The sequence below is a fragment of the Candoia aspera genome, chromosome 2 (assembly GCF_035149785.1).
Source record: "Candoia aspera isolate rCanAsp1 chromosome 2, rCanAsp1.hap2, whole genome shotgun sequence".
NCBI lineage: Eukaryota > Metazoa > Chordata > Lepidosauria > Squamata > Boidae > Candoia > Candoia aspera.
The window spans coordinates 96,101,633-96,127,777 of record NC_086154.1 but is presented as its reverse complement, the minus strand read 5'-3'; the positions used below and the strand labels follow the sequence as shown (position 1 = coordinate 96,127,777).

The window sequence follows — 26,145 nt, the reverse complement described above, 5'->3', positions numbered from 1 at the left end:
AAATATTTACTTATTTACATAGACTTTGCCCATGTATGTTGTAATATAGCTCTTTAGTTCATGTTATAGGCTTGCCTTAGACATGGATAGCAATATGTACCCCCACCCTTGATTGTAATTAAATGCAAATGATACCCTTACTCTTTTATTTACTGTGCTTCCATCTGTCTTCTAAGAGTTAGGACAATTCATCAGTGATACCTGGTTTTGAAACTAAATTGAAATTAATTGTGGCATCTCCTGCCTGACCTTCAAGATTCTGAATCCTCTCTCCAGTTTTCTTTCATTTATTTGAAGTCTCAGCTATAACCACGAAAGCATGGAGCCCTGCCATGTCTTGCACTATTCCCTGCTAGAAAAGGATGTAATCTACAAAGTTTCCCTTGGATTAACTCAGAAAATATCTCAGGTTTTGGGGGGTGGGGTGGAGTGGAGTGGAATGGAAAAGCCAAAGAACCCAGAAAGTGTTTAGCATAGAAAGTGAGGGCGTAGAAAAATGCCGGTCTATGCCCTTCAGCCATTGCCAGCTCCAAAAACTCACCTTGCCAGCTCCCCTAACAGAGTCCTTATTAGTCTCTAGAGCAGTGTTTCTCAATCTTGGCAACTTGAAGATGTGTGGACTTCTGACATCTTGAAGATGTGTGGCTGGCTGGGGAATTCTGGGAGTTGAAGTTCACACATCTTCAAGTTGCCAAGGTTGAGAAACACTGCTCTAGACAGGAGAATTATGGGGAAACAAGAGATTAGGAGAATTAAACAGAACATAACATTTAAAAAGAGGCAGTAAACCATACAGAAGGTTTGTGTCAGTAAGAAGGTTCATATTGCTAATAATATGAGTTTGGCCACTAAAAAATAAAATCCATTAATAGCAGGAAACAGGCTAGAAAAACCACTGGACTACTAGATGGCAAAACAGAGGAGAGATGAGTAAACCAAAGCTAAATGGATTCGCCATGCCTATTTTTACTGCAAAAGATGTAGCACAAATTCCTGTGCCTGGACTGACATTTCCAGAAAATCTGAGCAGTAAAGACAAACAATGGCAAAAAAGGTAAACTTCTAAACCTTACTGTCAAATTTAATGACAGGAATGTATCACTGAAGATTAAAGAACATACAATAAATAATGAACAGTTATCCCAATGCAGAAATGTAGTCATTGGAATCCCTCAATGATCTGTGTTTTTTAATTTCTTCCTAAGTGATCTAGCATGATGCAATAGCCAGATTTACTGGTAACATCAAGTTGTCAAGTGCTTACAACAAGTAATTACAAGGAACTCCAAAATGATCCAAACAGTAGAAATGAACATTAAAATATGTCCCAATGGGAAAACAAGAGAATTGTAAGACAATGCATATTAGAGCCAAAGCCTGATTTCACATTTTTGCACTGTAGGGTCTAAACTGGATACAGCTGTTCAGAAAAGAGAAATGGAGATTATACTGAATAGCTCAGTGAAATCACTGACTCAGTATGGGACTGCCCTGAAAAAATAAAATTCTATGATCAAGATTATCATAAAGGGTATAGAACCTAAACATGTCAATATGACAAAGCTCTTGTAACTCCATGGTGCCACTATATCTTGAAAGGATACTGTAGAACTGGAAAGGGGAATCCAAGCGATAAAGGATTTGAGCCACATCACTAGCCGGAAGACTGAATGTATTTGGGCTTTTTAACTTTAAAGTAGCCAGGTAAGGGAATATGATGGAGGCATGCAAAACTATATAGAGGCAGGAAAAGAGCCCTCTCTCAAATGTCTGTATCTATTATAGCTATTTATAAAGCTGAAAGTTGCAAAATTCAGAACAGGGGAAGGAAAACATTTTATCCAGCTTGATGGCATTGACATGGCATATGAACTGGAGCCTAGTCACACAGATGGTTTTGAAAGGAAACTGAATAAATATATGAACAAACAGAGTACTAATAGCTATCAGCCATGATAGATATTTATTCTCTCCAGAACCAGAGATATCTTATCTCTGTATATCAGTCGCATTTAGCTTGACCTGCCAGGGCTTTTCCTATCAAAAAAGTGAATGCTTTACTTTTGTGTCTCCCTTCTTCCATCATTGTGATGGTACTGGATAACAGTATACCACAGTACAAACCTAGCAAGACTGTAAGAGAAGTATTTAGGGAAGCCTTAGGCAGAACTCTGGATGGATTTGCCTGGAGGAGGAGGAGGAAGGGAATTTATTTTTTTTTAATCCTCCTCCTCCTCTCTTCTTCTGCCTCTGCTAAGGGAAAAAAGGTGTGCAGGGAACTAATGAAGAGGATGTTGGGAATGTCAAGTCATAATTAAGCAGGAGGAGATCATCTCCAACTCAGATTTATTTTAGATGTTTTTATCACACTTTTTGAAATTAAATTATCAGAGCCAGTTCTGTTCTGACCCGGACCAAAAAAAAAAAAGATCTCTGGGGACAATTGTGAGGAGGGACAATTAAAAGGTAGCTTTATATTTGATGCAAGGTATTATGTCCCTCCAAAAGCTACTATCAGAGACAGAAGAACTTACCCAGTATCTTTAGGTCCCATAATTTTATTGTAAACATTCCTGGGAATGTCCTAAGAACAAAGGCCAATGAGAAGTCAAGGCTTCCTCGCAGAGATGTCTGCATATGGACCTGCAGCTTTGGTCTGGTCTTCAGCAGCTTGTGGAAGCAAGTTAAAACTGGTTTTTCAGAGAGGTGCTCGACATACTGTATAAAATGTCTATATTCAGTTTTTGTCTCCTGAGATTTCTCAGGATGTTTTTGAAGCCAGTTTTTAGAAGATTTTGTGTTTTCAATTATTTTTAAACAGATATTATTCATTTTTTAAATAATTGTAGTTACCGTTTGGTCATACTGTACATCCAGATGAAGCCTATAAGGTGAGAAATAAATTTTAAAAATAGCAGAAATAAAATGAAACCACAGATAGTTTTTCAAAGCAAGTTAGAACAGATTCACTAAGTGCCCAAGTTTTCAAACTTTATTGGCCTCTGGAAGATTACAGTCTGTTTCTCTAAAATTAAGTATATACATTTTCCAAAGCATATCATGTTCTGATTCCTGAAGTGGAAAAGGTCTGGTAAACAGGTAGTTAGAAGTTAGAACATAACAAAAGCAGTGTCCTGCTGGATCGGACCCCTGGCCCATCTAGTCCAGCAGTCTTTTCTCACAGTGGGCAACCAACTGCACAAGGAAGCCCACTAGTCTCCCAGCAGGTGGCCTTCAGAAGCAGTCACACTGCCATCAAGGCTAATAGCCATCATTCCCCATGACCTCCATGTATTGGTCTAACCCTTTTTTGAAGCCAACTAAAATTCCCGCTAAACAAAAACATCATTTTCACTCATGGTCAAACATTATCCAGGCCTTCTTCTTACCCAAATTGCAAAGGTATAATTACACATATTCTAAGTCTTCAAAAGTTTTTTTAAGTTACACTTTGTTGTTGTTTATTCATTCAGTCGCTTCCGACTCTTTGTGACTTCATGACCAGTCCACACCAGAGCTTCCTGTTGGTCGTCACCACCCCCAGCTCCCCCAGGGATGAGTCCGTCACCTCTAGAATATCATCTATCCATCTTGCCCTTGGTCGGCTCCTCTTCCTTTTGCCCTCCACTCTCCCTAGCATCAGCATCTTCTCCAGGGTGTCCTGTCATCTCATGATGTGGCCAAAGTATTTCAGTTTTGCCTTTAATATCATTCCCTCAAGTGAGCAGTCTGGCTTTATTTCCTGGAGGATGGACTGGTTTGATCTTCTTGCAGTCCAAGGCACTCTCAGAATTTTCCTCCAACACCACAGTTCAAAAGCATCGATCTTCCTTCTCTCAGCCTTCCTTATGGTCCAGCTCTCGCAGCCATATGTTACTACTGGGAATACCATTGCTTTAACTATGCAGACCTTTGTTGTCAGCGTGATGTCCCTGCTCTTAACTATTTTATTGAGATTTGTCATTGCTCTTCTCCCAAGGATTAAGCATCTTCTGATTTCCTGACTGCAGTCAGCATCTGCAGTAATCTTCGCACCTAGAAATACAAAGTCTTTCACTGCTTCTATATTTTCTCCCTCTATTTGCCAATTATCAATCAGGCTGGTTGCCATTATCTTGGCTTTTTTGAAGTTTAGCTGCAAGCCAGCTTTTGCACTTTTAAGTTACACTACCTACTTCTTAAGTATTTTAAGAATGTGGAATCTCTACATAATACTTCCTTCCCTCCTAGTCCCCCATCTGTTTTCTTTTAAGTTTTTTTCTTTGATTTGCCTCATTAGTTGCTCGTGTTAAAAATATAGATTCAGGTAATTGTATTTTAGTTTAATAAACTAAAATATGATCTAGTATTTTGCCCACACAGACTTCTTTCACCTCTGTTTCTGTAAATGTCAGCCCTTTGAGATAGTCCACCAAGACTATGCATTTCAGACTGAATCTTTTTTCAGTGGCCCTTATTTCTCCAAACTGATCTACCAAAATCTATGTAAAAAGGATAAACAAGTACAGTTCTTTTATACTGCTTAAATCCTAGGCTAAATACTAATATGAAAGCCCTGCATCTCTTTGCCTTATTGTATATAAACTGATTGACAGAAGCCTAATTGTCATTTTTTTCTGGCTGACATTTCCCTACTCACCAATTAAAATAAGCATTCCAACCTCCTCTGGCATCACAGCAATTTGAAGAGCAGCTGGGATAGAAGAATTTGCAGGGAACAGACGATGAACTTCACAGAACTCAGATTAAGCCTCTTGCAAGTACATTTCATAATCTATTCTGGCATGATTTGATGTTGGGGTTCCTTCACTGAACAATTCTATTTTATGTTTTGTAACAAACCTGCCTACAAATAATGGTTATACATCAAAGTAACAATGTAAAAACATAGCTTCCACTTCTCAAGCAATAATACACTTCCAGAAAGATAACCAAGTTAAGTTAATAGGATGTAAGTTGCTGCCTACGTATTCATTTAAAATAAGCCCATTAGTCTCTATATTGACACAGGAGAATTTGTAATCCTATTAACTACTCAGCTGTTTTATAATATATGATAGTGTATGAAATGGTACAGTCATAACCAAATAGCACACAATCCTAGCATTAAAATTTCTGATTCAGATACTTTCTGGAAACAATATTGAATCAACGTATGCAGTGAGTCCATTCTATTGATAGTGACATCTCTTTCCACAATTAAACACACACACACTCTCTCTTCCTTTCTCTTTTCCTAAAAACGGGTTGCCTGATGTCTCTACTGCCATGAGTCTTATATTACACCTTTGAGATAAACACGTTTATCACATCATCAGCTTTGGTAGACCACATTCACTGAACCTGATTCTTGAGGTGTTATCCTGCATGGCGCTCAAAAATGGCTTTGTCAAGATTTATAAGATGATGATGATGATGATGATGATGGCCTTCAAATCAGTTTTTTGACTCCTGGTGACTGCCTGGACTAGTCCCTGCAGTTTTCTTGATTTCAGAAGTGGTTTGCCATTGCCTGCTTCCTAGAGAGAGAGAGACTGGCCCAAGGTCACTCAGCTGCCTTTGTGCCTAAGGCAGGACTAGAACTCACAGTCTCCTGGTTTCTAGCCTGGTGCCTTAATCACTACACCAAACTGGCTCTGGGAGTTAATTATTAGAGTGTATATTTCAATTCTAAGTTCACAGTTTATGTTATCCATGTAGATACTGTGTGTATTCTCTGTCTGTCTGTCTGTCTGTCTCTCTCTCTCTCACACACACACCCCCACACAGTTCTATCATAATGTAACTTTGCATGCATCTACTGAAGTGTGTAAAGTTTATGAAAGCATATATCATAAAATATTTGCATTTTTTCTAAGGGGCTGTTAGGATCCGTTGTTGATTTCTTTAAAGACAAGTGTCTCCACACATGGATATTATTAAGGAGTTTTTTTTTTAATGCTATTGAGTCCTGCTAATGATGATTGATGGCATTCATGATTGTTAATAAAGACAGTTAATAATTGTGAATACTCATGGTAACTCTAACTCTATGATGAGCCTGGGATTGTGCTGGCAATAGATATGTTTTACTTTGTTTCATTCAAAATATGCTCTATAAGAGAAAGAGAAAGAGAAAGCTAACATCATCAAGCCATATTATACTAAGTGGGGTCTAAGCAAAGTCAATCTTGAGAACTACCATTCCTATTTAATCATTAGAGGAAACTTATAGGTTTTTTCTCTACCAGTTGCTTGAAGATAAGAAAGGCAGGTTTACCTTTAATGGAAAAAAGCTGGTTTTAAAAAAAATAGGGAAAAAAGAATGAGGAGACACGGAAGACGTGTTTTACTGTCTGTCTGCTATATTCTATGAGCCAGTAGGACAATAGTGATATATTTTTTTCATGAAGCTATTATTCCATTCATTTCATTTAATGTATTTGATTTTTTTTTGTTTTGCAACTCATAGCTGATAAAAGCCATATTTAGAAGGTTTCATATAAACCTGATCACATAAACAAGACCAGGTGAGAAAGATTCAACTCAGTGTTTGTTCTTGATTAATACAATGAGTTCTAAATCTCTGTCTCACAAAAAATGAGGGGAGATAGGTAAGCTGAGATAATTTGCACCACATATTTAATCTGTTATAAAAGAGATGAATTACTATGAGCTGCACTGGAATAAAAATAAATTTATTAAGCAAGCAGATGGATGTATTTGTATATATCTGGCAAAATCCTGTCTAAATGGCTTTTTATGAATAAATTGGTAACAGAGTAGAAACTGGATTTAAGGTTAAAACTCCACATTTTTAAAATCAAATCAAAGTTAAATAAAATGAAATGGTTGCATTTAATAATTAACAGAATATATATATATATATATATTATAGTTTGGTCATTATATGATGTGCCCAGATCTCTGTTGCTATACAAGAAAATAAAGAAAGATTCAGTGGAATGGGACTGTAAGCTTAAAATGAAATGTACAATAAAAATCTAGTCTCACACGAAACTAAGCAAGGCTATTCTGGCATATTATTGTCATTTGAAGTAGAAGCTGCAAATAGTTGCAACATTCTGTTGGGCCAAGATTCTTCTCCAATTCCTCATGTTAAGTATATGAGAGCTATTCTAGATAATACGAGTATTTTTGTGCAGTGAAATGCCACCTCCACATAATCAATAGAGAAGGAATAGTTTTGCATATAATACAATTTAACTCAATGCTTTTCTTAAACTTAGAAGAGGGATTTGCATACCTAATGGAGAAAAGGAACATTTAACCTCTAAAAAAAAATCTGCATTTAGAAAAAGGAGACTGGAGAGAGAGAAAAGATAATGAGGAATTCTTGAATGGTAAAAGGCATTTATTTGTAACCTGTTTTTTCTTATTTTTTTTTCTAAATCCCAGCATTTCAGTGATACAGTAGTATTATTTTAAAATAGCATAGCTATAAATGAAAATATCACAGCATGGCAAAGGATAAGGAATGGCTCCAAGTAGGGAGAATAGCTCAGTCTGTATCTAGACCATTTCAGCCTCACTTGTATTCAGTCCTTAGTCCATGTGGCCACAGTTCTATATAATTCTCCCTTCACCTGCCCCCACTTCTTTTTCCTAAATTAGTCCAGAAAACCTTCTTTTCTAGTGTAACTTCTCTGACCATATGAACTTTGTAAGGAATTTCTGAGACAAGAAATATTTTGAGGAAGATGCTACCAGACCTTGTAAATTATGAGCTTCATTCTAGCTTCAGGGGTCATACTATTTTTTTAAAAAAGAGAACTGTAAAAAATGCCTCCAATATCTCTTGTCATTTGCAAAATGTACAACCTCAGTCTAAAATACACATATTAAAATAGGTGCCCTACAGGGAGAAGGGAAGAACAGATTTTATTATTGTCCCAGGCTTTTTTTTTAAGAACATACATTTTTTGTGCAGAGAGAAAGCTTTTCCCAGGGAAAAGACACCCTTGAAGAGAAACATTTGGATTGTTAGCACCAACAGGATCAAAAATGAACATTTATTGTTAAAAATAAAAAATACCTTAAACTCTGATAATTAATTTATATCATTCGTATTCATATTTAACATAACCATTGTCAAAGTATCACAACTGCTAACATATTACAATTGCTTTTTAACAATTGTAATTAGGAGAAGTGACCATTTGTTCCTATGTGTCAGTTATACTAAATTATTTGTGTGCTATTTCAAATGTATCTTCAACAACTTCTCTTCTGTATATATAACTGTTAATCACTGAATGCCCTTAACAATATAACTTGAGAAAGAAAGTATATTTGTGTATGTGCATGAATGCACATACCCAAATATATATAAGAAGCATCTTCCTAACCTTTCAGACTAAGGCTGTGTAAACAGAAAATTAAAGACTAATGTTAAACCATAATAAACAATCTGTTACAGCTGTGGTTGGCAATTGTCTGTGGACAAAAAAGTGCCTCCAGGACACTACCTTGATGCCTGCCAAGGTCCTTTGTCTTTTACATCATCACTACCACCATCATCTAGACATGTTTACTCTGTATGGGTGTTTAGAAGCAAAACCCCAACTACCCTGCTCTTTTCCCTTTCCGCCTTTCCTCTAGGCTCCATATGTTTTTGAACTTTCTTCATAAATGGGAAAAAAGAGTGGAGAGATGAAGACCAGAGATCTGCTGTTTTCCAATCTCAAAAAAAAAAAAAAAGAAGAGTAGAAAGGAAAAGCTGTCTCAAGTAGATGGAAATGACAGTAGAAAGTTCTGGTGGAACAGTCAGCAGCCTGGATGGAGATGAAAGAGAGAGAAGGCATCAGACAAAAGCAAATGACTGTAAGTCTTGATGGAAATGTGTCTGAAGATAGGTTTGTGTAAATAGAAGATAAAAGGGAGTGATCCAGAAGGGATCAGGCCTTATGAATGTGTGAGTTTGGATCAATGAGCTTGGATTATAAAGTATTTAAGGTTTTGTATTAACAGTGTAAGAGCCAGTATGGTGTAGTGGCTAAGGCACCAGGTTAAAAACCAGGAGACCGTGAGTTCTAGTCCTGCCTTAGGCACAAAGACAGCTGGGTGACCTTGGGCCAGTCCCTCTCTCTCAGCCCTAGGAAGGAGGCAATGGCAAACCACTTCTGAAAAACCTTGCCAAGAAAACTGCAGAGACATGTCCAGGCAGTCTCCGAGAATTGGACACAACTGAACAGATTAAAAAAAAATAATAACAGTGTAGGCATATGATGTTTTTTTGTACATTTAAGGGGAAATTATTTGGAAATGGCCTTCCTATGGGAGGAAAATAAGGTTGGAGAAATTGATTTTAGAACTTGAAGAACTGATGAAATTAACCTGTATTTACCCATAATGGTTCTTTAGCTGGAGCATAATACTGTAGGATCAGATGAGCCCTACCTTATAGTTTGTCTTTTTAAGAAATTTTACTGCAACTTTTTAAGAAAAACAAGTTGCTGTAAAAAAATATGTGATTGCTCATATCTGTGGCAGCCATTCTTTTTTAACCTGAATCTGAAATGTTACCATAGGCCCCCAGAGGTTGAAAGCTACTGTGTTATGTGGCAGGTTTGGGGGTGGGGAGGGTGGAGAAGTTAATCTTGATTATGAAGTTCAGAACAATGCTTTTTTCCTAAGAAAGAGGGGTCAGGTAAAAATGTTGGTTACTTTGTATTGGTGTTATCAGAAACAATCTTAGATTTATATTTACTCCTAAGCTTTGTATTCAAAACTGGATAAAGATTAGAATGTACTCACTTACTGGTGAGTAAGTAGATTGAACATGGTGATGCTGACTTCTGAGTAAATAAGCCTTGAAGTAACTTCAAAATTTCTATTTTCTCATATAGGCTAAGGATCACTAACAAGTCTAAGATGTAAGATGTAAGTGTAAGGCTAAGGATCACTAACAAGCTGGCAATCTATACTTCCTTATGAGGTTTATGAACGTTCTACTATGGACTAGTAAAAATCATTACTGCCATGAAATATAGGTAAAATTCAAACTCAGGCAAGTCACCAACCATTATGTTTGCTTCTGAAAAAAAAAGTTTGATGGAAGAATAGCAACCACTCTTATACAAAACAAGCCTTTGTATGACTACTCAGATTCACATGAATTAACTGTAGCCTATTCCCCAGTAGATTCCCATTGAATTCTGCCCTTAATCATGGTGAGAGATTAAGGGTAATTAATATAAAAACATGTTTTTCTCCTCAGTCCTCCCTCACATATGTACAAGTTCTTTAGATCATATTTATATCACAGTTTAGAACTGCATTAGCATTAGTGCTTTATATTAAGCATGTTTTACATTTACCTAAAAGCTGAAGGTAGCTTTGAAACTGAATTAACAGCAAAATCGAATTAACTATGATCCATGTGGGTGTAAACATGATTTTTAACAATGGATTAAGCAAGTGGGGAAAACTTCAGCATGACAAAGGAGCTGCTTGTGAAGAGAAGGTTTAATTCCATAGATTTTCCCAAATCTGAAATCAGTGTAAGGAAATATCTATATCTATATCTATATCTATATCTATATATGGCACACAGACATACTTGAACTCAGAATGACTTTAGGAAAGAAATGAATCTAGAAGTGCTGAAATAATCTGGAACACCTAAGACCTTGTACAAATAAAATTTAACATTAACACAAATATTTAGAGATGCATTTAGGAGTTTATCTTTTATACAATGTGTATTATTAAGATTTATTAATAACTGGCTGTACATTTTTTGTAAAAAACGATTCTTCCATCCTTGAGAGTATAGCACAGCAGTTACTGAAAGTGTTCATGTCAAGCCAATATTCTAGACAAATGTTACCAATACAAATACAAACTGAGCATTTTGTATTAACTCTCATTTCGCTTTCACAAAAGTTCGTGTTACTCTAATTTGCTTTAGATTAGACTCTGCCTTCTTGCCAGTACATACAGTAGGCTTGCATATTTCACAATGTCTTAGGCACTACCAAATTTGAGACCTTATTTTAGAAAAATCTGGCTCTTGAAAAGGTTTTTATGATTTATGTTGTCTTCACTATATCAGTATTAACTTCTCAATAATTTTGTGTTTCAGGCAACTAACATCCTGCAGGTAACCAAAATTATATTGAAAGAACTTGTGTAAAAATGAAATACTCTGTCTCTGCTATAACATGCAACAAAAATCACTCTTATTTTTGTCCAGTCTTTACAAATTGCTTCTCCCACCATAAAAAATAGAATTCTCCACAGAAGTCGAAGTATGACTGGGCAAACTGAATTTTATTCCAAAATGCATATAAACCCATTCTTCTGCCTCTGTACCTAGTGGTATTCCTGTACACTTAAAAACTAACAACACACATATAAAATACCAAAACAGTCAACATTAATCTCATTTTCCACTCATCAGCATAATTAAAATAGTCATAGATCATAGATCCCAAACAGTGAACAAAAATGTAACAGAAATCCAAGTTGCAGTGCAAAGTTGTGTCAGCAGGGGGCGGTCCAGCATGAGCAAAAGAAGGCCAGAATTGTTCCCCTAAGACTCTCTTAACTGTACCTCTGAAATGGTATCTGCTGAATAGTACAACTGTCAATAAATCTGACCAGCTTTTTACACTCTGCAAGTCATAATGTTTAAAAAACACTGATGTATTAAAATGGCAAATATTCATTTGAAAAACAAGAATTTATTTCAGGTGCCATTATGAACCCCTTCAAACTCATTTAGTTATTTTACACGCACACACACACATATATGTGTATATATAATTTCAATACTATTTCACATGCAAAATGCAACCAAAAATGTTGTTCCTTAAACTCTTTTGGTCACAGTTTCATACTCAGGGATCACAGGTAGTCCTAAATCAATGCACTGAGGCATTGTTTTACATAATTTTCCTCATTTGGAGAGAGAGAGAGAGAGAGAGAGACAAGCACCAGATATTGGGGAGGGGGTGAAAAGGGGATGGCCTAAAACACTGCTGCCAATGTAGAAAAAAGGTGAACAAAAAACAGAACTTGCACTGGTTCCCCTTCCCCAGAACAGGATATAATACATTCCAGACCTTAATAAAATGTAGGAGGTAGAGGTGGAGGTGGGTGGGAGTGAGCTGAGCTGAAGTACTCACCATATTGACTTCTGACACCATATCTATGCTGGCAATATCTATGTTCATGCCCACAGCCACAGGAGGACCTGCAACATAAGACAGTCTGCACTGTGATCTTTAACAATTTAACTCATTTCAGGCAAGACTTGCTCAGACTCAAGAAGGGGTGGGGCGCAAGGACTTCTCACAAGGGTCTTATCTCAGTTATCCCCTTCCAGGGTCTCTGCCAGCAGCAGGAGGGCTTTATGTAACTAACATACATGCTTACTCCTTACTCCATGTAGGTGTGTCTGCATTAATAACAGAGCACAGGGTCTTTTTAGCTGGTCAGCCAGAGTGAGACCTGAACCAACAAGAGGAAGCCAGGAGGACCTTAAAGCAAGTAGGGCTTCGATTCCCACTTGCCAGTGGACTCATCCTGGTGAGCCGAGTCTTGCAAAATGCAAAGTCAACCATCCTGAATTCGAAACTATTCTCTCTCATAACTGAATGTTCTCTCCGATAAAAAAAAGATACAAGTGCCGTCTGTCCAGAGGAAAAGACTGCCAGGCGCGTTCCAAAGGCATCTAACGATCCATCAGGTTTAAAGCATCATAGATACATGCACATGGAAAGGTTTTTCTAAAAGCAAAGCTCATGGGTGGCTGAATGACATTTACATCTTCTCTGTTGCAGGGTGTTTGTACTTTAAAATACTCATCGTGACCACAGGCATAGATAGCCTGGTGAAATGAGCATGGGATAAACTTAAGAGATTTGCATCTCACCTAATTAAAGTTTAAATTACAGAGAATAATCTACACCCAACACACATTCCTACAAGGAGGCCAATTACACATGCACACACACACAAACACACAATAGTCATTGTATGTTACAGAAAATTGGAGAACATCGACTTAACTTGGGGAAAGCTTCAGAAATGACAACTCTCATGCATTAAGGAGAGGCAGCTCCCTCACCATATTCGAAACAGGCACTCACAACCCAGAGTATGGCAGCCTGGGTGTGCAGCAAGGTTCTCCCACAAAAGCGACTGAATTACCTCCAAAATCTGGCCTCAGTCGAATGTCGTAGCCTTTCAGCAGTCTATCCACCGTCTCTTTTACTAGTGACATATTACTAGGATCATTAGCACTAAAGAGAGACAGAGAAAAACACATCAGTACAGAGACATTTTCTCTCTCTTTTTTTCTCTCTCTCTCCCCCTCAAAATGCATTTTGCACCTCCAGTTTAACTAAAGCATACAATACATTTCAAAGTGAAGGATGGGGTGGGGGTGGGGGTGGGGGAAGAGAGATGAGAACCTTTAATCACTTACCTCTGTGCACAAACCACTGTTATTATAAAGGGCAACGACCAAATCCCAAAGCCACCTTTTTTCCGGACTCTCAGCATCCCTTTAGGTTTTGATATGATTTTAGGGTTTCAGTAGAAGAGAAGAAGAGATCCAACTTATTCTAGCCAGTGCAGTAATTCTAATGTGGAACGCATGCGCACGGCGTACCACAACATCAAAAGGAGCAGTGGTTGATGCTGGAGATGGAGCAAATTTCCTTGCCAAAAGAGAAGGAAGGAAGGAAGGAAGGAAGGAAGGAAGGAAGGAAGGAAGGAAGGAAGGAAGGAGAAACAAAGGAAATTAAAAAAATTAAAGGGGAAGAAAGAAATGCATCATTTAAGAAGAGTAAGGCACAAGAGGCTTAGCAGTATGTTCTTCTTCTTCTGAGTACTACAATGTATGGACTGCACTATAGCAACCGGAGAAGTTTCAGGAGTTGCAGGCTACAGTAGTTTTGCAACCTAGTTTAAAAGGGAGAAACGTGCAAAATCAGATTAGGAATTAAGGGGGAAAGAGGTTAAACGGGAATGCAAGGCGTACACGTGTGGGGGGGGGGCAGCTAGACTTTATGTTCCTTGAGAATAGCAAATGGTGTGTGAAACCACGGAGGGAGGGGGTCCGAGTTTGCAGTCGGTGGCTAGAAAGGACTCAGCCTATAGCATTTGGGGGAGGGGGCAATGCCTGATGATGACGAGTTTCTTGGAAGGGGCGAGATGGCTGTCTGCTCTTCCGGGGAAAAAAAAAAGAAAGAAAGGCGGTTTGGGGGCACAGAAATGAAAGACTGGGGATCGTGAATGACGCTAGGTATTCTACGATGCTAGGGATTCTTTACATCAGAGCAAAAAAGTAGAAAAGTCAGATCTTGCCCAGCTTTTACATCAAGCAAAGGGGCAGATTTAAAAGGCCATCTCCCCCTCTCGCGCTTGTTTCAATTGTTCTTCCTCACGAGATCAAGCAGCCAGAAAGGGTGGGCAAGAAGGGTGGGCAAGAAGGGAGGGCGATCGTGCCTAAATGCACCACCGTACCTGGATAAGGGGGATGGAAAGAGAAGATGGGGTGGTGTGGGGCAGGGCAAGGAGGGGAAGTTATCCTCCCGGTGACCATGCCGCCGCGCATTTTGCGCTTACAGTCTCCTTACCTTCTCGGATAGTAAGCCGCAGAAATGGGGCTCAAATCAGCGCTTCGGAAGAAAACGGAGAGGAGCCGCAAGCTGATCTGGGGATGCTTTGAGTGACATTTAAATCCCCAGTAGCAGAGCGAGACCCGAAATGCTTTCTTGCAAATATGCCTGCTGCTGCTGTTGCTGATGCTGCCAGCTCCTTCCCTCCACCGCCACTTCCTCCTCCTCCTCCTCCTCCTCCTCCTCCACCACCACCTCCTCCTTCTTCTCGTCCTGCAAAATCCCACTTGGAACCGCCGGGAATCTGTGCTGCTTCATTGAACGGGTACGGGGCTGAAGTGCTCGCCTTGCCTGGGATGGGCACGGGAAAGGGGGAATTAAGCAGAAACACTTGGATTCTTCAATTACGTCCCGAAACACTTAATTTGCTGCAGGAGACAGTAAGAAGCGGGCGGGGGAGCGTTACACGCCGCGGGAGGCGGAGGGGCATCGGCGCGCGCAAGAAAGATGTGAACTGTGCTTGTAGAGGAGACGCCGAAAGCCTCCACAGCTCCTCAATCAACGTTTAGTCATTCCTCGCACATAGACCGTGGCAGCTACCCAGCCCCCACCGCCCGCTGCTGGTCGCCGCTGCTCGCTTTCGGAGGGCTGGAAGCAGCTCCCGCAATCGGCCAACCCACCGCTCTCCCACTCGCGTCGCTCTCACTCTCACCGCAACCCACACGCGCGCCATCAAAGCCAGCGCGGAAGAAAGGCCGTTCGCAGAGACCGCGGGCGCCGCTGGGCAGCCCGCGCAAAACTGGGAGCAGGTCGGCTAGATTCAGGCGGCGTTTCCTCAGCTCGGCACCAAGGGCGGGTGGAGAGTTAGCGGCAACGGTAGCCGGGCTCTTTGGGCAGTATATGCTCCGCAGAGGCCGCCGGAACAGAAGCTCCGAGAGCCAGTCTGGGGGAAAGCGGGGCGGGGGCGGCCCCTGCAGCTCGGTGCTTCAGGTGAGGCGCTGGCGGAGCCTCAAACCGAAGTCGGGAGCTGCAAGCAAGGAGGCGTCCTCGTGGCGTGCCACTCCTTCCTTTTCACCCGTAGCGGGTCTTCGGCGGAGAGCAAGCCTCAGGCCTCCGAAGAGCAGAGCCGGTGTGAGGGAAAGGGGGTATAAAATGACCGGGACAACCACATGCTGGTCAGAATGGTCGCCAGAGAAAGGAAAGGTGTTCAGCTGGAGGCAAGGCTTTCCACACGTGTACATAACAGGGCACAATTATGTCTCAGCAACCTTTTGTTGTTCTGTGTCATCCTTATCTGTCCCAGTTTTAAAGTAGTGTTTTCCTTCTTATTCTGAAAGAAATGTTACCATGGATACAAACTGGCATGCCTTGCCAACTATTCTATTGTGGTTGCGGTTAGGTGACTTCTAGGCTTGAGCTCAGCTCAGCTCCTATAGGACACTTTAAGAGGATGAAGGCATACCCTGCTCTCCAGTGCCTGGCATTGTCCTGCAGGGACATCATGGCTTGGGCAGTAGGAGATGCTGATTCTTTCACACTAGGCTCTCCCTCCTACCTGTCAGATCTGAGCCAATCCCTAGTTTGGAGACCTAGATCACCCAAAACATTAGCTCACCAGCAATTGCTATATAAGGCTATATAAGGAAAGGGGAGAGCAAGCTTATGTTTTCATAGTTCAACCCTCCTTACACCTGTTTTTCAGGCTACTTCTGAACACAAGTTTAGTAGTGTTCTCTAAGAGCGCCAAAACCATGTCTAAAAGAAGACCGACTGTAGCTGATATCAGCTATTAGTTGGGCTACCCTTGAATGCATCTGCACAAAACACTTGCACAAATGAAAGTGAATTTTGACAGATGGCTAAACCCACTGCTCTAGCCATCTGTCAAAACTCACTGTGTCCCCATCTCATGTTAAGGAGAGTAATTGGTGGATATTTCACCCCCATCTAGTGTGGTTTCATGGGAGGAGAGGGAGGCAAAGCAGTCCCTATCCTTAAGATGTCTTGTTCATAATAAATCAGGACTACACTAGGATGGGAATCACCTATGGAAGCAGCACATTTTATGCTGGTATAGTTTTCAGATGGATAGCTCATTCTCTCAGCTTTGAGGAAGAGCCAACTGACATAGCTTTAAATTGTGTTGGCAATGGCAGCTTACACCAGAAAAGCAATAATATATAGTGGGTGTGAGGAAAAGGCCACAGAGCAAGAAATACAGCGTCTACAAGGCAATGTCAGCATAGAAAGAGTCCTATATCAGGAGCCAGCAAGTGGCTGAGGAAGTATATGTCAAGAGGGGTGAAGAGCATTTGAAATTGCTGTTCCTAATTTGATCCTCAGCCCCTCCTCTGATGGTGCAAGCATCTGGCCCTTGGAGTCAGGCATTTCAGTTTATCTGGGGAATTGACCCAGTTATACAAGTAATGACAGCTCATCTGGCAGCTGAGCTCTGGAGTCCATGGAATCTGTAATGAGCAATAAAGCAGTAAAAAGTCTCCATTGAACTGAACTTGATTCCTGGTGACTTTATGGATACATCCATCAGTTTTCTTGGCAATTGTAGAAAACTGTTGTTTTAAACTTCCTAGATTGGTAATCTCTCATCCAAGTACTAATCTGGTAGGACCCTGTTTAATTTCCAATAAAGAAAAGAGGTCTCCAGGGTATGTTTCTGCTCTAATTAGGTACAAGTAGGAAAAAGGCCCGAATTACTGCCAAATGGTATTGTTCTCATTAGTGAGTGTATGGGGTGAATGAATGAATGAATGAATGAAAAATGACAAGCATACCATGTCAAAGAAACATAAACATCCCCTCACTTCTTCCCTAAATGATGCAGTGGTCTACTCATCCTTCCTCTACCTTGTTGGAAGCCTGGAAATAAATTAGTATCAAAAACAGAGAACTGAGGAAGTGATGGGTATTAATGCAGATGGCAAATGCTAGGAGGAAATGGTTATGCTGAAAGCTGGTTAGAGAGCAGAGGGTTTATCCCCACATCCAAACACTCTCTAAACACATCTCTGATCATACCCACTAGTGGTTATCTGACCTCATCCCCAGTGTAATGGATGGAAAAGCAAAACAAGATAATAAATACTATGGGTCTTTGAAAGGTGGAATAAGAGGGACAATAATGACTTAATCTCACACATGGGCAGGACAAAACGAGGCCAAAATCATGGGACCAAAGGAAAATGTGAGTGTTGTCAGGATGTGATTGTTCTGTAATAAAATGCAAGTGGGAATCTACCTTTAGTCCAGTTAGATTTATTGCTTCCCAGTGGAATAAGCTTCCATTCAAGGTCTTTCCTCCCTTGGACCTCAGTGTCACAAAAATGCCTCAGTAAACTTTTTAAGTGCTATGTCCTCATTTTGTTGCCTTCATCTCATCTTCAGACCATCACTAGCTATTACAGTGTCAAAACAGTATTTTTTCCTTTATTCCAAAACAGCTTTTGCTGTGGGTAGAATCCAACATGTTTAATCCCTAGGAGTCAGATCACCCCGAGGGTGCGTGATTTACTCCAACTGGTTAGGCATGCTGTCTCCTCTCCTGTCCATGGGCACTGTCCTCCAGGGCCATTCTGGTTTGGGCAGTGGGAGACTCTGGTTCTTTCAGTTTAGGCTCTTTCCCTCTACCTCCCAGGTCTCTGAGCTAACAAGGGTGGAGGAGAGGGTGCACAAGATTCTCTGCTGATTTACCAAGAGCCACTTCTATGGCCAGTCAGCTATTATTTGGGTTCCTTTTGAACAGTGGTTTAGTGCTCTTCTGGAAGACGGATAAGGCCATGTTTAGAGACTAAACAAAAGCTGAAAGGCATAGGAGGAACAATGCAGTGGCAGAGAGCTAGATTTCCCTTCTACCATACAAACCCCCATTCCTGTCTACTGTTAATCAACTTTTTAAATAGCTGAACCCTGAAGAAGGCAAAGAAAGAAAACTATCCCATGGATTAGCTTTCAAAACTGCAAGGTCAATCCCACGAATCACAACTGGCAGAGCTGTGAGTTAGTGAACCTGGGAGGATAAAGAGTTAAATCTGCTGCTGTCTAGAAGTGTCAGAATTTTGGGGTGGGGGTGAGGGACTGATTGTGGCTTTCCAGTTTTGTGGCATTATTACTTTTACCAGAGGAGTTCATAGTGTAATTTGAGACTCATGGTACCTACAACTATCTTTTCTTCTTGTAATTTTGACCAATACATTTGATAACCTATCCTTTTTTCTCTTTTGAGATGATACTAGGAAGGAAAATGTGCATAGCCTATCTCATTTGAATATCTCTTCAATAACTTCTTGTTGTAAAATGTGAGCTACATCAGTGACAGAACCTTGGCCACAAAAGGTCTCTTCCACAAAATCTCTTTAAACCTGACACTGAGCTGAGTTAGTACTTTGGGATTAATGTGAGAAGTTACTTGGCTTTCTGTCATCTGTCCAAAGTCAACATAAGAAGTGCCAAGAGTTAAGAGGCAGTTTGGGGAGCAAACTTACTGTTATTTTCCTGGCTTCCAGCTGCCATGTCCCATAGGCGACTCTGGGGTGAAAGAACTTTTCAGGAGTGAATCTCCCTCTGCCCCAGCTTTTTAGAAGATTGATAGGACATTAGGAGGAGTACAAGCTTTATTGCTGGGCACCATTCAGAAAGGAGAGTCCCTTGGCTCGTTTTGAACCTGCCCCAAGCTGGAATTTTATACATTTTCCACCTAATTGCCACCTTAAGGACAGCAAGGGTAGAACAAGTTGGATCTATGCCTATCTCAGCGTAATGCTTGGCTGACAGAGATTAGTTATTCAGATTGCTTCCTCTTCCCCAAATTTGCTTGTGGCTGTACTAGGAAATATGCTACTGAGTTCAGTTTTTTGTTCATGTACAAGCACGCTTTATACTTTTCTTTTGATGTTATCTAGATACCTTATATTAAATGTTCATTTATGCTCTGGTGGTGGTGGGGACCCTAAAACAGGAAGAGAGAAACAATTAAGTCCAAGAGGGAGGGAAATCTGTGCTTATTGTATTTGCCTAACTATCGATGACTAATTACAAAATGCAGTCTTTTATACTATCCTGTTATAGTCACCTCTGTTCATCTTTCCTATCCCTTCCAAAATTAAGATCCTCACTAGTGATTTACAGTGTTTTCTAGCATCATCCACTCACTACTAGGTTGAGATAACAGCAATGAAGACAAGTTTTGTGTTGTCTCAATGATGTCTAGATGACCCTAGAAGGTGCTATAAGTCACCACTGGAGACATGGCCTAAGGCTATGTTCTCATGACATGCTGAATCAAAACCAGCCAACCACATTTTAGCTTAGCATGTTGTATGAATCCAGTCAGTTTAGGTAATTTATCATTCAGTGTGTCATACTAATCCAGAAAATTGGGATAATAGATGTGTGCATTTATGTTGTAGAAACAAAGCCTAAATTTAGTAGTTTAGAACCCATGGTCTGTCATATCACTAGCACTTGAACCTTCCTGTCCTAGCAAATTCTGCCTGAATAGCTAAATCATTTTTGTTTGTTTGTAATATGTGCTTATATAACGTGCATACTTCTGTGTATATAGGTGCATTTAAAATAGTGTCTTTAATTGGGCTTGAATGTTTTTAAGTATTTCTGACTTGAGAAATAGTGATTTTGCATTTCAGTGATGAACAATGTATGTATCCATCACATGCACCTCATACTCTGGGAAAGTGCCTCTTGTTTAGATGCCCACCTATACTTGTGGACTTGCCACCCATTCTGAATTTCATGGAATCTCTACCCAAATGAATGGAATATATGTTTGCATACTCATTAATGGAGGAAATGCAGTAAGAATGTAGGAACTTGTATATTGAGTTGTGGCTGTATCTAGGATATATACAAACAGCAACAGATATTCCATAGTGTTTATGCATTATACTTGATCCAGATGATCAAGCTATCTACCAAATCTGTAAGCTGGTTATCCTGACTGATGATGGGTGGTGACAAAAAATGAAAAAATAAATAAATTTATTTTTACCTTTATTTATATTATTTATTACTGTATTTTATTCGGTGTATTTATGGTTATGGTTTTTAATCGATTGTTGTAAACCGCCCAGAGTCCCCCGATGGGAGGAGATGGGGGGGGGGACAAATTAGATAAATAAATAAATATAAATAAATAAATACCTAATACCTATTATACAGGTCCATTCATTTGATAGAGATTCCATGAAATACAATCAAAATGGATGAAAATTATTCAGCAGGAATTGCTTGATAGATTGTTTCACTTTTTTTTCCCCCTGCCCTCTTTAGCTATTGTATTTGAAACTTTTTAAAGTGTACAACAATAATTCATTAATAACTTTTCAAAGTTTGCTTTTTTATTATTTGTTTCATTGCAACCTTTCATTTTCTGTGGCAAACAAAACCTGTCACCTTCCTGGTGCTGAGTGGGAACTGCTTAATTTTAAAGCCAACAGTTTCCTTCCCATTTAAAATACAACCTTTGGCACTGTTCTTGTAAATTTCTCCTCCACTGAAGTTTTCTCAACAATATTATAGCCAATTAACCTGTTCAAGAACTGAGTTGGCTAAATCAAAGCTGACCTGTTATAATACAGCTCAGTTCCTTCTTGAATTAATTGCTATTAATCTTGTCTATTTTCTCTGATAAACTGAGCCAATATTGCTCATTATTAAATGCTCAGGTTTGGCCACTTTTTAATGACATTTAAACTATTATAGGCCAAATTCCATTTTAATGAACTGTTTTCAGAGAAACATGGATTGCCATTATTGTCACCTTGGCAATAACTGGGATAACTTGAGTAGACACAGAAGAAATTCTGTGACTGTATTTGCTCATCACACTTAGCTATGCTTAGTGCTAACCAGAGTTAGCATACTAACTTGCCCATCGTCCAAGTTAATGGAGTTAATTATCCCAGCGATGGCCTCTAGCTAGTGTCATGCACTGCCTACCTCAGAGTAAAACACTGACGCTGATTCATGCGAGAGCAGGTTCAGGTTTATTTCTTTGCATAGAAACAGTTGCGGAAAAAAGCTGAGAGTGAGGAGCGCGCGCCGGCGCGGGGTTTAAATACCCCGCGCCAGTCAGCGCCCCCTCACCCTGGGTTACGTCATCCCCCCTTTGTCCTGCATGCTGTCTTGCCGGTAGATGAAGGGTTACGAGGCCCCAGCGGGTGCCCCGGGATCGCCCATCATCGGTTTCCTCATTCAGCCGGTGATTGCTGTCAGCTGGGCGATCTCCGTTGCGCTTGTGCTAACAGCTTGGGTGCGCCTCGCGATCTGCTTATCCTTTGTCCTTCCTTCTCTCTCTTTTGTGTTTTGATGGCTGCATGCTCCAGCTACGGTCTGTGGTTTTTGTTGTGCATGCTAAGCTTATCTTGAGCCCCTTCCTCTGTTTCCTCGTTATTGTCATTTGTGCCGTTGTGCTGATGTCTTCAGCTCAATGGCACTCATGACATACTGCCCCCTGTCCGAATAGTGCCCCCCCCCCCGGCCTTCTGGTTTTTTACCAGGTGAGCTGTCAAAATGGTTTTTTTTTTTTTTTTTTTAAATTTACCGCCGGAGTGATTTCGCCCCTCCCTTTGTTCCGCCTTCTACCTCGTGTCCATCTAGGGTGTGTTCCCAGTGCGCATGCCCCGGCCACACCCTGGGCGTGCGCATGCTCCAGCCACACCCTGCTTGTTTGGCGCAGTTCGGCGAGGAGAGAGGCGTGGCTGGTCGGGTGCTTTTCAGCTCCAGGTAGGGCCCTTATCTTTTTTCCCAGTGCGTCGTCTTTGTTATGTGTGCATCCTGGGCGTTCCCCCCAGGCATGCATAGGTGACCAATGTCACTCCCCCGTGGGCCCGGGGCGGGGGAAGGGTGAGTCCCGGGGGGAGGGAGGTCTACCCAAGTCACGGGCTTGGGGGGCCCTTTCCCTTGGGGGCGCGGTTGGCGGGGGGGCCTGCGGGGAAAAGGGTGTTCAGGGGCCGGTTCGGCTTGTCGCCCCTTTGGCTTGTCGGGGTACGTCTGGTGGAATGCCCGGGTCAGGTCTGGCGCCTTGACGTGTTGCGCCGCCACCCATTCTGGGTGGGGGAAGTGTTTCCACCTTACTAGATAGTGTAATATTCCCCGTTGACGGCGAGAGTCGAGTATGTCTCTTACGTCGAAATGTTGTTGGCCATCGATCATCACTGGGGAGGGCGGTGGCATGCTCGGGTGCCATCGAGAGGTGGTTGCAGGTTTCAGGAGGCTGGTGTGAAATACCGGGTGGAGTCTCCGTAGATTGTGCGGCAGGTCCAGGCGTATTGCCACCGGGTTCACTATTTGGGTTACCCGAAGCGGCCCAATATACTTAGGCCCCAGTTTTTTCGAGGGTTGCGGTGACTTCAGGAATTTGGTGGATAGGTAGACCATATCCCCTGCCTGGAACGTCGGTTGCTGGCGCCAGTGCTTGTCGGCCTGCTCTTTGTAGGCCGCCTGTGCTTCCTTCAGCGCTGCCGTGATTATTGGCCACGATTCCGCAATCTTCCGTCCCCAGTCACTAGCATCCACTTGGGGTCCCGGGGGTTGTGGTAGCTCCGGTATGGGGACAAAGTCGCGCCCCGAGACTACTTCGAACGGGGTTTTCCCCGTGCTCGTGTGGACGGCGTTATTATATGCGACTTCTGCGAACGGGAGCAGTTTGACCCAGTCGTCTTGGTGGTAGTTTGTGTATGAGCATATGAATTGTTCTAGGGTGGCATTGAGGACCTCTGTGGCTCCGTCCGTCTGGGGGTGCCAGGCAGTGGATAGGGCCTGTTGGGTCCCCGTCAGCTTTAGGAAGGCCCGCCAGAATTTAGAAGTGAATTGTGTGCCCCTGTCGGTCACCACACGTGCGGGACATCCGTGTAACCTGTACACGTGTATCAGGAAGAGTTTGGCTAGCTGTTGGGCGGACGGGACCGATGAGCAGGGGATGAAGTGGGCTTGTTTCGAAAAGTAGTCTTTCACCACCCAAATCAGAGGGACGCGGTGGCGCTGCGGGTTAAACCGCTGAGCTGTCGATTGGAAGGTCGGCGGTTCGAAACCGCGCGGCGGGGTGAGCTCCCGTTGCTCGTCCCAGCTCCTGCACACCAAGCAGTTCGAAAACATGCAAATGTGAGTAGATTAATTGGTACCGCTTCGGCGGGAAGGTAACGGCGTTCCATGAGTCATGCTGGCCACATGACCCGGAAGTGTCCTATGGACAACGCCGGCTCCAAGGCTTTGAAACGGAGATGAGCACCGCCCCCTAGAGTCGGACACGACTGGACTTTACGTCAAGGGAAACCTTTACCTTTACTACCACCCAAATGGCCGTTTTCTTCTGGCTGGGTGGGAGATCTACTATGAAATCCATGGAGATTTCCTCCCATGGGCGGGAGGGCTCCGCCACCTTTTGTAAAAGTCCCGGGGGCTTACCTGGTGCCCGTTTGGCCCTGGTGCATGTCGGGCAGGAGGCTACATAGGCTTTCACGTCCCGTCTCAGCGCGGGCCACCAGAATTGGCGTCGTGTGAGGTGCAGGGTCTTCAGGAACCCGAAGTGTCCCGCTTGCTTGGCGTCGTGGGATCTGTGCAAGATCGCCTGGCGTTGCGAGTCTGGGACATATATTCTGCCTTCCCCCCATGCCAGGTCCTGTGCCATCGTCACCTTGTCGGGGTTTGCTAGGAGCCAAGGGTCGGTTTTGAGGGCGGCAGTGAGGTCTGCGCGTATCCCCCCTGGCAGTTGTGGTTGGCGCCGTCTGGTTACTGGTTGCCCCACCGTCGGTTGTGCCGTGGGGTTGGGCTGCTTCCGAGCGCCGCTCCAGGTGGTCACTGCCATCCCCAGCTGGGAAGCGGATAGGACCGTCCCGATCATATCTGGGGCGGGCTCCTCGTCTTGGGGCAGTCGGGAGAGGGCGTCAGCTAGGAAGTTCTTTTTGCCCGGCATAAACTTCAGCTGAAAGTTGAAGCGGCTGAAGAATTGGGCCCATCTGACCTGTTTTGGGCTGAGGCGTCTGGGCATTCAGAGGGCCTCGAGGTTCCGGTGGTCAGTCCAGACCTCGAATGGTTGGGTGGCTCCCTCCAGTAGGTGCCTCCATGTTTCCAACGCCGATTTCACCGCGAAGGCTTCCTTCTCCCAGACGTGCCAGCGCCTTTCTGTCTCAGAGAATTTCTTCGACAGGTAGGCGCATGGTTTTAGGACTCCTGTGGGGTCTTTTTGGAGTAGGATGGCCCCCAGGGAGAAGTCTGAGGCGTCGGCTTGGACCACGAACGGCCGTTCTGGGTCCGGGTGTGCGAGGATTGGCTCCGTGGTGAACAGCGCTTTCAGCCTGTTGAATGCGGTTTGGCACGCGGGAGTCCAATTCAGTACTGTGCCCGGGTTCTTGTCGCGTCGTGTGTCCCCCACCCCTTTAGTCTTGAGGAGGTCTGTTAGGGGGAGGGCTATCTCCGCGAACCCCCGGGCGAATGACCTGTAAAAATTCGCGAAGCCGAGGAAGCTCTGGAGTTGGCGCCTGTTACGGGGGCGTTCCCAGTTCACCACCGCCTCGACTTTTGCGGGGTCCATCTCTATGCCTTCCCTGGAGATTCGGTACCCCAGGTAGTCTAGGCGTGCTTTATGGAATTCGCACTTTGAGGGTTTGGCATAGAGTTTCGCCCATTTTAGCTTGTCGAGGACTTGTCTGACTAGGGTCACATGTTCCTCGTGCGTTTTGGAGTAGATAAGGACGTCGTCTATGTAGACCAGGACCCCTTTGAACAGGTGCTCATGCAGAACCTCATTGATGAGCTGCATGAATACCCCCGGGGCCCCTGCTAGTCCGAATGGCAGCACTTTGTACTGGAAGGCGCCTAGGGGGCAGTTGAACGCCGTTTTCCATTCGTCCCCTTCCCTGATTCGGATTCGGTAGTACGCCTCGCGCAGGTCCAGTTTGGAGAATACTCTGCCCGTGGATAGGTGGGCGAGCATGTCTTTTACGAGGGGTAAAGGGTATTTATTGGATAGGGAAGCTGCATTGAGGCCCCGGTAGTCGGTGCAGAGCCGTAGGGTGCCGTCCTTTTTCTCTCGAAATAGGACGGGTGCTCCGACCGGTGAGCATGCCGGCTCTATGAATCCCCTCTCTAGGTTTTTGTCGATGAACTCCCGGAGGGTTGCCATCTCCTTCGGGGTCATCGAGTAAATCTTCGGCCTAGGTAAGGGGACATCAGGCAGCAGGTCAATCCTGCAGTCCGTCTTGCGGTGGGGGGGTAGTTGATCAGCTTCCACCTCTCCGAAGACCTCCGAGAAGTCAGCGTATTGCTCCGGTAGGTCTTCTGGTGTGGTTGTGTTGTCCTGGGTTGCCGCCTCTGCTCATCCTACCGTGGGGTTGGTCCTGCCCGCTGGGACTGGCGCCCGGTACTCGCCGTCGTCGAATCGGAAGGTGCGGGTCGCCCAGTCGATGCGCGGGTTGTTTGTTGCGAGCCATGGTATCCCCAAGACTACGATGGGCCGTCCTATGTGGGTTACCACGAACGATGTTCGTTTGGTGTGGGTACCCATTTGTAGGGTAACCGGCTCGGTCTGCATCGTGGCTGG

General features: G+C 42.9%; 1 protein-coding gene across 2 annotated transcripts in view; it reads right to left on the bottom strand.

The window, feature by feature from the left end:
• Positions 1–13,512, bottom strand: part of GABRB2 (gamma-aminobutyric acid type A receptor subunit beta2) — a 128,520-nt gene extending 115,008 nt beyond the window's left edge. For both annotated transcript variants that reach the window (XM_063292462.1, XM_063292463.1), the window contains exons 1-3: positions 13,436–13,512; positions 13,159–13,250; positions 12,132–12,199 (exon numbers count right to left, since the gene is read on the bottom strand). In XM_063292462.1, the coding sequence (XP_063148532.1) occupies positions 12,132–12,199; positions 13,159–13,250; positions 13,436–13,512 (237 nt within the window). The remainder of the gene's footprint in view (positions 1–12,131; positions 12,200–13,158; positions 13,251–13,435) is intronic.
• Between the last annotated feature and the right edge of the window lie 12,633 nt (positions 13,513–26,145).